The sequence below is a fragment of the Agelaius tricolor genome, unplaced genomic scaffold (genome assembly GCF_023055355.1).
Source record: "Agelaius tricolor isolate 1412-34295 unplaced genomic scaffold, bAgeTri1.0.p SCAF_121, whole genome shotgun sequence".
Taxonomy (NCBI): Eukaryota; Metazoa; Chordata; class Aves; order Passeriformes; family Icteridae; genus Agelaius; species Agelaius tricolor.
Window position 1 is genome coordinate 15887 of NW_027269381.1, and position 13606 is coordinate 29492.

The window sequence follows — 13606 nt, forward strand, 5'->3', positions numbered from 1 at the left end:
GGGATGGGACAGACCGGGACAGCCAGGGACGGCCGGGCCAGGCCGGCATTTTCCGGCATTTTCCGTCTCCGGCCGCAGGCGGGGGCAGCCGGGGAAGGTGAAACCCAACCCCAGCCCCATCGCAGCGCCAAAAACCTGGGAAAAGACTTAAGGGCTGATCCCGGCTCCCCGCGGAGCGCCCCGGCCCTTAAAGCCGCCTTTGTCTGGCCGGTAATCCCATCCCGGCTCGGTAATCCCATCCCTGCTCCGGGCCTGCCCCCAGATCCCGCCCGGCCGGCCCGGCCTCTACAGCTCCCGCCGGGAGCGCCCGGCCCGGGCTGCTTTAGCCATCAATCCTGAATATCCAAATATTGCCTGGGTCCTGATCCTGCTTTAGCCATCAGTCCTGAATATCCAAATATTCCTTGGATCCTGATCCTGCTTTAGCCATCAGTCCTGAATATCCAAATATTCCTTGGATCCTGATCCTGCTTTAGCCATCAGTCCTGAATATCCAAATATTCCTTGGATCCTGATCCTGCTTTAGCCATCAGGCCTCATCCTGAATATCCAAATATTGCCTGGGTCCTGATCCTGCTTTAGCCATCAGGCCTGAATATCCAAATATTGCCTGGATCCTGATCCTGCTTTAGCCATCAGGCCTCATCCTGAATATCCAAATATTCCCTGGATCCTGATCCTGCTTTAGCCATCAGGCCTCATCCTGAATATCCAAATATTCCTTGGATCCTGACACAAACCCTGCTTCTCCAACCATTCCCATTCCCTGGGTCCTGATCCTGCTTTAGCGATCAGACCTGGGCCCTCATCCTGCTTTTCCAGCCATTCCCATTCCCTGGATCCTGACACAAATCCTGCTTTTCCAACAATTCCCTAGATCCTCATCCTGCTTTTCCAGTCATTCCCTGGATCCCAACACAAATCCTGCTTTTCCAACCATTCCCTGAATCCTCATCCCGTTTTTCCAATCATCCCTGAATCCTGATCTCATTTTTCCAGTCATTCCCTGAACCCCAACCCCACTTTTCCAATCATTCCCTGAATCCTGATCCGATTTTTCAATCATCCCTGAATCCCAACCCCACTTTTCCAGTCATCCCTGAATCCTGACCCCGGTTTTCCAATCATTCCCTGAATCCCGAGGGGGCTCCTGGAAAGGGGAAAATCGTTTTTCCAGGGGGATTTTGGGATCGTTCCCAGAGGTCCTGCACAGCAGCAGGGTCAGGCTCCGGGGTTATCCCACAGAAATCTGGGAATTCTGAGCAGCTGGAGCTGCCCTGGCAGGGCCTGGGGAGAGCTGGGAGTGCCGGGATGAGGCTGATCCCACTGGGAATTCTCATCCCAGAGATCTCTGCATCCAGGGATAGAGGGGATCCGGAATTCCTTTGCAGCTGAGATGAGCTGGGAAGGAGCTTTGGGCTTGTCCCATGGAATTCCAGCCTGGTTTGGGTGGGAAGGGACAGCCCCACCATCCTGGGATGTTCCAGGGCTCCTGGGGCAGCCCTGGATTCTCTGGGAATTCCAGCCCAAAATCCCAGTTTTCCATGGGAAGCCATTCCCTGTTTCCCAGCCTGCATCCCAAACCCCTCTGCAGCTCTCCCAGAAATGCCTGGAAAAGGCCCTGGAATTCTCCTGGAATTCCCAGCTCATTCCCAAACCTCCCTGGTGTCGGATCCAGATCCCAGCAGGGATGTGAGTGGGACAGAATTCCCACTTTTCCCTGCCATTCCACAGTCCCTTTCCCATGGATCCAGGGCTGCTTCCCGGCTCCTCATCCCGAGCCATTTCCCATTCCCATCCCAATCCCATTTTCCCAGGCTGGGAGGTTCCTTTCCTTCCTTGGCACCAAACAAAACTCCGGGAATTTGGGGTTGGGATTTTACTGAGCTCCTTTTCCCCCCCTGTTTTCCAGGCCAGGGGCGCTCCTGGGAAGAGGAAGAAAACCTTGGAGGACGATTCCCCCTTGGAAGGGAAGCAGGACTTGGCCGTCCACGACGAGTACGAGCAGGACAGCTCCGACGAGGAGGTAGGGAACCGTGGAATTCATGGAATTTTATCCTGGAATTGCGGTGGGAACGATGGATTTGGTGGGAGCGATGGATTCGGCGCCTGGGGACACAAAGGGCGGAGTTGGGACAAGTCTGGAGCAGCTCTCGGGGCTCATCCCGGAGAAAATCGGGATTGAGGGGATCCAGGGCGGGATCTGCTCCCAGGGAATGGGACAGGACCAGGGAACGGCCTCAGGCTGGGATTCTTGGGAATATTCACCTGGAAAGGGCTGGAATTCCGGGCTGGGATCCCCCATTCCCTGATGGAATTAATTCCCATTCCCAGCTGGAATTCCGGGCTGGGATTCTCCATTCCCAGCTGGAATTAATTCCCATTCCCAGCTGGAATTCCGGGCTGGGATTCTCCATTCCCATCTGGAATTCTGGGTTAGGATCCCCCATTCCCAGGATTTCCATCCCTGTGGATGTGGCCAGGCTGGAATTGCCGTTCCCAGCTGGAATCATGGGCTGGGATCCCCCATTCCCAGCTGGAATTCTGGGCTGGGATCCTCCATTCCTGGCTGGAATTCTGGGTTAGGATCCCCCATTCCCAGCTGGAATTCTGGACTAGGATCCTCCATTCCCATCTGGAATTCTGGGTTAGGATCCCCATTCCCATCTGGAATTCTGGGTTAGGATCCCCCATTCCCAGCTGGAATTCTGGGCTGGGATCCTCCATTCCTGGCTGGAATTCTGGGTTAGGATCCCCATTCCCATCTGGAATTCTGGGTTAGGATCCCCCATTCCCAGGATTTCCCATCCCTGTGGCCGTGGCCAGGCTGGAATTGCCGTTCCCGGCTGGAATTTTTCCTGGATTTGAGATGGAATTGATGGATTTGGCGTCCAGGGAAAAATGATGGAGTTGGGAAAAGTCTGGAACAGCTGTGGGGGCTCATCCTGGATTGGGATCCCCATTCCCAGCTGGAATTCCGGGCTGGGATCCCCATTCCCAGCAGGAATTCTGGGCTGGGATCCCCCATTCCCAGCTGGAATTCCAGGCTAGGATCCCCCATTCCCAGCTGGAATTCTGGGCTGGGATCCTCCATTCCTGGCTGGAATTCTGGGCTGGGATCCCCCATTCCCAGCAGGAATTCTGGGCTGGAATTCCCCATTCCCAGCTGGAATTCTGGGTCAGGATCCCCCATTCCCAGCTGGAATTCTGGGCTGGGATCCCCATTCCTGGCTGGAATTCTGGGTTAGGATCCCCCATTCCCAGCTGGAATCATGGGCTGGGATCCCCCATTCCCAGCTGGAATTCTGGGTTAGGATCCCCCATTCCCGGCTGGAATTCCAGGCTGGGATCCCCCATTCCCATCTGGAATTCCCATCCCTGTGGGTGTGGGATGTGGACAAGGCCGGGGTTGGCCTTTTCCAAGCTCAGCCATTCCCTGATTTCCGGCTCCGTGTCGGCTCTGGGAATTCCGGGAGCGCTGCAGGTTCCGTGTGGGATCGCTCCCCGTGCTCCTGCTCAGGAATTCCAGGGGCTCCCTGAGCCTGTCCCGGCTCCCAGGCTGGAAAAAGCTCGGGAAGAGCTCTGGAATCGCAGCAGGGCCGGGCCCTTCCCCAATCCCTGCTCAATCCATTACCGGCCCTGGCAATTCCCAGCGCTCCGGGGGCGGCCGGAGCCCGGAATTCTCCTGGAAAAGGCCCCGGGAGCCGCAGCCCTGAGCGGGACAGAACCGCAGGGAGGGGGAGAATTCCGGAATTAGAGCTGGAAAACAGCCTGGGGAGGGCTGGGATACACCGGGAATGGGATTGGGATGGGGAGTGGGGAATGGGGAATGGGAATGGGAATGGGGAATGGGAATGGGATCAGGAATGGGGAATGGGAATGGGGAATGGGATGGGAATGGGGAATGGGGAATGGGAATGGGAATGGGGAATGTGAATGGGAATGGGGAATGGGGAATGGGATGGGAATGGGGAATGGGGAATGGGAATGGGAATGGGGAATGTGAATGGGAATGGGGAATGGGGAATGGGGAATAGGGAATAGGAATGGGAATGGGATCAGGAATGGGATCAGGAATGGGATCAGGAATGGGGTCAGGAATGGGATCGGGAATTCGATCAGGAATGGGATTGGAAATTGGATCAGGAAATGGATTGGGAATTGGATCAGGAATGGGATCAGGAACAGGATCAGGAATGGGGTTGGAAATGGGATTGGGAATTGGATCAGGAATAGGATCAGGATTGGGATTGGAAATGGGATCAGGATTGGGATCAGGATTGGGATCAGGATCGGGATCAGGAATGGGATGGGAATGGGATCAGGAATGGGATCAGGAATGGGATCAGGAATGGGATCAGGATTGTGCTCAGGAATGGGATCAGGAATGGGATCGGAAATGGGATTGGAAATGGGATCAGGAATAGGATCAGGAATGGGATTGAGATCAGGATCGGGATTGGGATCAGGAATGGGATCAGGATTGGGATCAGGATCAGGATTGGGATCAGGATCAGGATTAGGATCAGGATCAGGAATGGGATCAGGAATGGGATCAGGAATGGGATTGAGATCAGGAATGGGATCAGGATCAGGAATGGGATCAGGAATGGGATCAGGATCAGGAATGGGATCAGGATCAGGAATGGGATCAGGAATGGGATTGAGATCAGGAATGGGATCAGGATCAGGATTGGGATCAGGATGGCGCTGCCGAATTCCAGCGGGATCCCAACACCCCCAGGGAGATCCTGGAGCTTTTCCCAGAGGACCCTCCCGAGCCAGGGCCGCCCCGGAGCGGGGTCCATGGGGATTTCTCTGGAATCATCACTTCGGGAATGCTGGAAAAGCTCGGGAATGCATCCCTGGAGCTGCCAGAGGGGGGAGCGCTGATCCCGGCCCTGAGCCATTCCCGGGCCTTTGTTCCCAAAAAAACCCCGGGCAAAACTCGGGAAAACACCGGGATTCGGGCTTGGGGCTCCTTACCCCGGAATTTCGGGAATGGCTCCGTCGTATCCCAATCCCAATTAACTCCTGACCCCGTCCTAATGAGAGTTTTCCCTGGATTTCGCCCTGTGAACGCCGGGATTAACCCAGGGAGGGAATTTTGGGAGATGTGCTGGGATAAAGTGGGATTTCCTTAGGAAAATGTGAGCGGTTTTCCCTGGATTTCAGTAAAACAATGGAAATTTTGGGATATCAGAATCCTCAGAATCCTTTGGAACCGAGGGAACGGCCTCAGGCAGTGCCTTGGAGCAGGGGTTAGGGGGGATTTTTGGGAATATTCCCCCTGGAAAGGGCTGGCCAGGGCTGGAATTCCTGTCCCTGTGGATGTGGGATCATGGAATTCCTCATGGAATTCTGCTGGAAAAGCTGAATTTGTTGGAGGAGGCTCTGCCGTGCCTGGGGCTGTCCCGGTGTCGTTCCTGGTTTTCCGTGGCTCCGTCGGCACCAATTCCACCCGGGACCAGCCTGGGATGTTCCTGAATTCCCCCAGGCTCGAGGGAATTCCTGCCTGGGATGGAATTCCCACGGAATCCGGGTTGGCTCCATGCCCCACGGGAATGGGATCATCCCTAAAATCCATCCCAAAGCCTTTCCAGGATCCCGTGGTTTGGGGATTCCGGTTAAACCCAGGTTCCTGCAGCTCCTTCCAGCCCAGCCCTGTTTGTCCAGCCGGGTTTTCCAGAGCTGGGTTTGGGATCAATCCCGGAGCCGCCGCCGGTGCCGCCTCTGGGGCAGGGGAGGATCCCTGGGGGCGCTCTGGGATCGGCAGGCCCTGGGAACGTTCAGCTGGAAAATGGGAATTCCAGCAGGTCCCTGAGCCTTTTCCTGGCCTTTTTCTGGGAGTGCCGCCGAGGGATTTGGTGTGAAATGGGAAACAGCGAATGGCTTCCTATGGAATATTGGGATTTTGGGCCGCAGTTCCCGGCCGTGAGGCTGCGGGGATGGAATTCCCGGCCGGTCCCCATCCGGGGCTGTCGGGACACCGCGGATCCGATGCCGGAATTCCCCGCATCCCGGGGCTGTCTGCGATTCCCGGCACCTGCGGCTCCCGGCCGGCAGCAGCAGCAGCAGCAGCAGCTCTGGAAAAGCTGCAAAAGCTCCGCGGCGGCCCCCGGGAGCGCTTTCCTCTGCAGCTGCCCCCGCGCTCCGCACGGAGCCGTCCTGGCCCCGCTCCCGCCTGGCCGCGTTCCCGGCAAGCGGCGGCTGCGGCGGCGGCGGCGCTCCCGGCCCGGCCCCGGCCCCGGCCCCGCGGGGGGACACGGAGCGAGCCCGGCTCCTGCCGTGGCACCGGGCCAGGCCCGGGGCACAGGGGTGGGACAGAGCCCGGCCCCGGGTCACAGGGGTGGGACAGAGCTGATCCCGGGGCACAGGGGTGGGACAGAGCCGATCCCGGGGCACAGGGGTGGGACAGAGCCAGGTCCGGGTCACAGGGGTGGGACAGAGCTGATCCCGGGGCACAGGGATGGGACAGAGCTGATCCCGGCTCCCGCCGTGGCACCGGGCCAGGCCCGGGGCACAGGGGTGGGACAGAGCCAGGTCCGGGTTACAGGGGTAGGACAGAGCTGATCCCGGGTCTTTGGGAATGGCCCCGGGCCAGTCCCGGGTCACAGGGGTGGGACAGAGCTGATCCCGGCTCCCGGCCGTGGCACCGGGCCAGTCTCGGGGCACAGGGGTGGGACAGAGCCAGGTCCGGGTCACAGGAATGGCCCCGGGCCAGTCTCGGGTCACAGGGGTGGGACAGAGCTGATCCCGGGTCACAGGGGTGGGACAGAGCCAGTCCCGGGGCACAGGGATGGGACAGAGCCAGTCCCGGGGCACAGGGGTGGGACAGAGCCAGTCCCGGGGCACAGGGGTGGGACAGAGCCAGTCCCGGGGCACAGGGATGGCACCGGGCCAGTCCCGGGGCACAGGGGTGGGACAGAGCCGATCCCGGGTGTTTGGGGTGGGACAGAGCCGATCCCGGGTGTTTGGGGTGGCACGGAGCGAGCCCGGCTGGCCCCGGAGATGGCCCCGGGCCAGATCCCCGGTCACAGGGGTGGGACAGAGCCAGTCCCGGGTCACAGGAGTGGCACCGGGCCAGTCCCGGGTCACAGGGGTGGGACAGAGCCAGTCCCGGGTCACAGGGGTGGGACAGAGCCAGTCCCGGGTCACAGGGATGGCAGGGACACGGTCCTGCCTCCCGGGGCTGGCACGGATCCCGATCCCACTTCCCTGGGCTGGCCCAGAGCCCGATCCCGGCTCCCTGCTCTGACCCAGCTCCTGCTCCCGGTGACCCGGGGCTGGCACAGATCCCAATCCCGGCTCCCGGGGCTGGCACAGATCCCGATCCCGGCTCCCCATCCTGATCCCAGCTCCCTGGGCTGGCACAGATCCCGATCCCAGCTCCCTGCTCTGACCCCGCTCCCGGTGCCCCGGGGCTGCCCCCGGGATCCCAATCCCGGTGCCCCGGGGCTGGTCCCGATCCCAATCCCGGCTCCCTGCTCTGACCCCGCTCCCGGCTCCCCCGGGGCTGGCCCCGATCCCGGCTCCCCCGGAGCTGTCCCCGATCCCAATCCCGGTGCCCCGAGGCTGCCCCCGATCCCGATCCCAATCCCGGCTGGCCCCGATCCCAATCCCGGCTGGCCCCGATCCCAATCCCGGCTGGCCCCGATCCCGGCTCCCCCGGGTCTGTCTTCGATCCCGATCCCGGCTCCCCCGGGTCTGTCCCCGGTGCCGGCTCCCCGCTCTAGCCCCGGTGCCGGTGCCCCGCTCTGTCCCCGGTCCCCCCCCGGCGCTGCGGCGGGCGGCGTTCCCGTTGCCGGCCGGAGCGGAGATGGATGTGCCGGGGCTGCCGGCGGGAGGAAGCGGCCGGGGGGCTCCGTTTCCTCCCGGAATGACAATTCCAGATGTCGGGATAATGGATGGATGGATGGAGGGATGGGTGGTGGATGAGGGCTCGGCGGCGCTTCCAAGGCCGTTCCCTCCTCCGCAGCCGCTCCCGGCGGGATCGGGAGCTGCGAGGGCCGGAGCCAGCGGAGGAGCGGGAGGGGGAGGAACGGCGGGAATAGTGAGGAACAGCGGGAATAGTGAGGAACTGCGGGAATGCGCCGCTGGCAGCGCTTCCTGACCGGGAGAGCCGCCGGAGCGTGGCCGGAGGGGCCCCGCGCGTGCTCCGGGGCTGCCGGGCTGGCCAGGACTGGGAACGGGATAGTGGGGGAATGGGGGAATGGGGGAATGGGAATAATGGGGGAATGGGGGAATGGGATAATGGGGAATGGGATAATGGGATAATGGGGGAATGGGGGAATGGGATAATGGGGGAATGGGGGAATGGGGGAATGGGGGAAGGGGAATGGGGATAATGGGGAAATGGGAATGGGGATAATGGGATAATGGGATAATGGGGGAATGGGGGAATGGGATAATGGGAATGGGGGAATGGGGTGATGGGGGAATGGGATAATGGGGGAATGGGGAAATGGGGGAATGGGAATGGGGATAATGGGGGAATGGGAATGGGGGAATGGGGATTAGGAATGGCATAATGGGATAATGGGGGAATGGGGGAATGGGATAATGGGGGAATGGGATAATGGGGATGGGGATGGGGGAATGGGGATGGGGGAATGGGATAATGGGGATTGGGGAATGGGGGAATGGGGATGGGGGAATGGGATAATGGGGATTGGGGAATGGGATAATGGGAATGGGGGAATGGGGATTAGGAATGGGGGAATGGGATAATGGGGGAATGGGGATGGGGCAATGGGGATAATGGGATAATGGGGGAATGGATAATGGGGATTAGGAATGGGGGAATGGGGATTGGGAATGGGGGAATGAGATAATGGGAATGGGGTGATGGGGGAATGGGATAATGGGGATGGGGGAATGGGGATTTGGGATGGGGGAATGGGATAATGGGAATGGGGGAATGGGATAAAGGGATAATGGGAATGGGATAAAAGGATAATGGGAATGGGGGAATGGGGATGGGGGAATGGGATAACGGGAATGGGTAATAGGAATGGGATAATGGACTGGGAATGGGAATGGGGGATTGGGAATGGGAATTTGGGATTGGGATTGGGAATGAGAGCAGCTGGATGGGGATGGAGGGTTGGGATTGGGGGAATGGGGCTAGGGTCAGCTGGATGGGAATGGGATAATGGGAATTTGGGATTGGGAATGGGGATGATTGCAGCTGGATGGGGATGGAGGGTTGGGAATGAGGGGCTGGGGATTGGGAATGGGGCTGGGAGCAGCTGCTCGGGATTTGGGGATTGGGAATGGGGCTGGGAGCAGGGATGGGGCTGGGGATTCATGGCTTCAGCTCCAAAAACTGGGAATGGTTTGTGAGGGAATTCCTTGGAATGCCCAGAGTGGTTTGTGAGGGAATTCCTTGGGGTGCCCAGAGTGGTTTGTGAGGGAATTCCTTGGGGTGCCCAGAGTGGTTTGTGAGGGAATTCCTTGGAATGCCCAGAGTGGTTTGTGAGGGAATTCCTTGGAATGCCCAGAGTGGTTTGTGAGGGAATTCCTTGGAATGCCCAGAATGGTTTGTGAGGGAATTCCTTGGGGTGCCCAGAGTGGTTTGTGAGGGAATTCCTTGGGGTGCCCAGAGTGGTTTGTGAGGGAATTCCTTGGGGTGCCCAGAATGGTTTGTGAGGGAATTCCTTGGGGTGCCCAGAGTGGTTTGTGAGGGAATTCCTTGGGGTGCCCAGAGTGGTTTGTGAGGGAATTCCTTGGGGTGCCCAAATTCCAGCCCCGCTTCTCCCACATTGAGGATCCTGTTTAACCCAACCCTCAGCCTCAGTTTCCCAACTGTCAACACTGAGTCTTCCCACATTCCAGCTCCATTTTTCCCACATTCCAGCTCCATTCTTCCCAAATTCCAGCTCCATTCTTCCCAAATTCCAGCTCCATTCTTCCCAAATTCCAGCTCCGTTTTCCCAAATTCCAGCTCCATTTTCCCCACATTCCAGCTCCATTTTCCCCACATTCCAGCTCCATTCTTCCCAAATTCCAGCTCCATTCTTCCCACATTCCAGCTCCATTTTCCCCCCATTCCAGCTCCGTTTTTCCCACATTTCAGCCCCACTTTCCCAGATTTCAGCCCCTTTTTTGCCAATTTCCAGCCCCATTTTTCCCCACATTTCAGCCCCAGTTCTCCCAGCTCCTAGTCCCAGTTTTCCCGCTTCCCACCTCCAGTTTTCCCAACTTTCAGCAATGATTCTCCCAAATTCCAGCTCCGTTTTCCCAAATTCCAGCCTTAGTTCCCCAATTTCCAGTCCCACTTTCCCAACTTCCAGCTCTGATTCTCCCAACTTCCATTCCCACTTTTCCCAGTCTCCATTCCCACTTTTCCCAGCACTCTCCATTCCCACTTTTCCCAGTTTCCATCCCCACTTTTCCCAGTCTCCATTCCCACTTTTCCCAGTTTCCATTCCCACTTTTCCCAGTCTCCAGCCCCACTTTTCCCACTCTCCATTCCCACTTTTCCCAGTCTCCATCCCGATTTTCCCACTCTCCATTCCCACTTTTCCCACTCTCCATCCCCATTTTCCCCCTTCTCAGCTGTGCCTCTGCTCTGCCCATTCCCACCCGGGACAATCCCAATTTCCCGGTGATCCCGAGCAGCCGCGGGTCCCATCCCGGATTTGGGGCTCAGGAGGGGCTGTCCCACCCCCCCTGCGAGGCCTTTCCTGGGAAAACCCCCTGGAATTCCCGTCCCTGACCCCCATTCCCGAGGGATCGGGGCGCTCCCGTTCCGGGGCCGAGCTCTGATCCGGGATTTCCAGGGGCCGCTCCCGTTATTCCTGTTATTCCCATTATTCCCGTTATTCCCGTTATTCCTGTTATTCTCCCGCTGTTTCCGCCGCCTGCCGCTGTAAAACAATCCCAGCAATCCTGACAGACAATCCCGACAATCCCGACCATCCCGACAGACAATCCCGACCATCCCGACATTCCCGACCATCCCGGCCATCCCAACAATCCCGACAATCCCGACCATCCCGACCATCCCGGCCATCCCGACAATCCCGACCATCCCAACCATCCCAGCAATCCCGACCATCCTGACCATCCCGACATTCCCGACCATCCCGACCATCCCAGCAATCCCGGCAATCCCGACCGTCCCGACCGTCCCGACCATCCCAACAATCCCAACCATCCCGACCATCCCAGCAATCCCAACAATCCCGGCAATCCCGACCATCCCAACAATCCCGGCAATCCCGACCATCCCAACAATCCCGGCAATCCCAACCATCCCAACCATCCCGACCACCCCGGCAATCCCGACAATCCCGACCATCCCGGCAATCCCGACAATCCCGACCATCCCAGCAATCCCAACAATCCCGACAATCCCGACAATCCCGGCCATCCCGACCATCCCAACAATCCCGACCATCCCAACAATCCCGACAATCCCAACAATCCCGACAATCCCAACAATCCTGACCATCCCAACAATCCTGACCATCCTGGCAATCCCAACCATCCCAACAATCCCGACCATCCCGACCATCCCAACAATCCCGACCATCCCGGCAATCCCGACAATCCCAGCAATCCCGACAATTCCGACCATCCCGACCATCCCGGCAATCCCGGCAATCCCGACAGACAATCCTGACAATCCCGACAGACAATCCCGACAATCCCAGCAATCCCGACCATCCCAACAATCCCGACCATCCCGACCATCCCGACCATCCCGATCATCCCGGCAATCCCGGCAATCCTGACAGACAATCCTGACAATCCCGACAGACAATCCCGACAATCCCAGCAATCCCAACAATCCCGACCATCCCAACCATCCCGACCATCCCAACAATCCCAACCATCCCGGCCATCCCGACCATCCCAATCATCCCAACCATCCCGACCATCCCGACCATCCCAGCAATCCCGACCATCCCGACCATCCCAGCAATCCCAGCAATCCCGACCATCCCAGCAATCCCAGCAATCCCGACCATCCCGACCATCCCGACAATCCCATCAATCCCAACAATCCCGACCATCCTGGCCATCCCGACCATCCCAACAATCCCGACCATCCCAACCATCCCGACCATCCCAGCAATCCCGACAATCCCGACATTCCCGACCATCCCAACAATCCCGACCATCCTGACAATCGCTCCCTCTCGGGCCCTGGCGGGATCTGATCCCGGCCTTTTCCAGCTTTTCCAGCCTCTGCCCCTTTCCCTCCCTGGGATCCCATCCCAGCCTTTTCCAGCTTTTCCAGCCTCTCCCCCCTTCCCTCCCCACGCTCCCTTCGGATCCTGCGGCTCCTGCGGAAAACTGAGGCTGAAAATTGGGAAATCTGAGGCAGAAAATTGGGAAATCTGAGGCTGGAATCTGGGAAAACTGAGGCTGGAAATTGGGAAAACTGAGGCTGAAATTTGGGAAAACCGAGGCTGAAATTTGGGAAAACTGAGGCTGGAAATTGGGGAAAACTGAGGCTGAAATTTGGGGAAACTGAGGCTGGAATTTGGGGAAAACTGAGGGTGAAATTTGGGGAATCTGAGGCTGAAATTTGGGAAACTGAGGCTGGTAAAATTGGGAAATCTGAGGCTGGAATTTCGGGGAAAACCGAGGCTGAAATTTGGGAAAACCGAGGCTGGAAATTGGGGAAAACTGAGGCCGGAAATTGGGGAAAACTGAGGCTGAAATTTGGGGAAACTGAGGCTGGAATTTGGGGAAAACTGAGGGTGAAATTTGGGGAATCTGAGGCTGAAATTTGGGGAAATCTGAGGCTGAGAATTGGGAAATCTGAGGCTCAAATTGGGAGAAGTGGGGCTGGAATTTGGGAAAACCAAGGCTGAAATTTGGAAGAATGGGGCTGGAATTTTGGGAAAAAGGGGCCGGAATCTGGGAGAAGTGGGGCTGGAATTTGGGGAAACTGAGGCTGAAAACTGGGGAATCTGAGGCTGAAATTTGGGAAAACTGAGGCTGGAATTTTGGGAGAATCAAGGCTGGAAATTGGGGAAAACTGAGGCTGGAATTTGGGAAATCTGAGGCTGAAATTTGGGGAAAACTGAGGCTGGAAATTGGGAGAATGGGGCTGGAATTGGGGAAACTGAGGCTGGAAATGGGGAAACTGAGGCTGAAATTTGGGGAAAAAGGGGCAGAAAGTTGGGAAAAGCAAGGCTGAAAAGTGGAATAAAAGGGCTGGGATTTGGGAAAATCAAGGCTGGAAACTGGGAGAACCAAGGCTGGAAACTGGGAAAACTGAGGCTGGAAATTTGGGAAAACCGAGGCTGAAATTTGGAAGAATGGGGCCAGAATTTTGGGAAAAAGGGGCTGGAATTTGGGAAATCTGAGGCTGGAATCTGGGAAAACCAAGGTTGAAATTTGGGGAAAACCGAGGCTGGAAATTGGGAAAACTGAGGCTGAAATTTGGGAAAACTGAGGCTGAAATTTTGGGAAAAAGGGGCTGGAAATTGGGAAAAGTAAGGCTGAAAATTGTCAAAACCTGAGGCTGAAATTTGGGAAAACTGAGGCTGGAAATTGGGGAAAACTGAGGCTGGAAACTGGGGAAAACTGAGGCTGAAAATTGGGAAATTGGGAAACTGAAGCTGGAATTTGGAAGAATGAGGCT

The 13606-nt window shown here is 57.7% G+C and overlaps 1 protein-coding gene across 5 annotated transcripts in view; it reads left to right on the forward strand.

Moving 5' to 3' along the window:
• Positions 1-13606, forward strand: part of BOP1 (BOP1 ribosomal biogenesis factor) — a 97360-nt gene that overhangs the window by 9785 nt on the left and 73969 nt on the right. For all 5 annotated transcript variants that reach the window (XM_071420029.1, XM_071420028.1, XM_071420032.1 and 2 more), the window contains exon 3: positions 1913-2026. In XM_071420029.1, coding sequence (XP_071276130.1) covers positions 1913-2026 — 114 coding nt within the window. The remainder of the gene's footprint in view (positions 1-1912; positions 2027-13606) is intronic.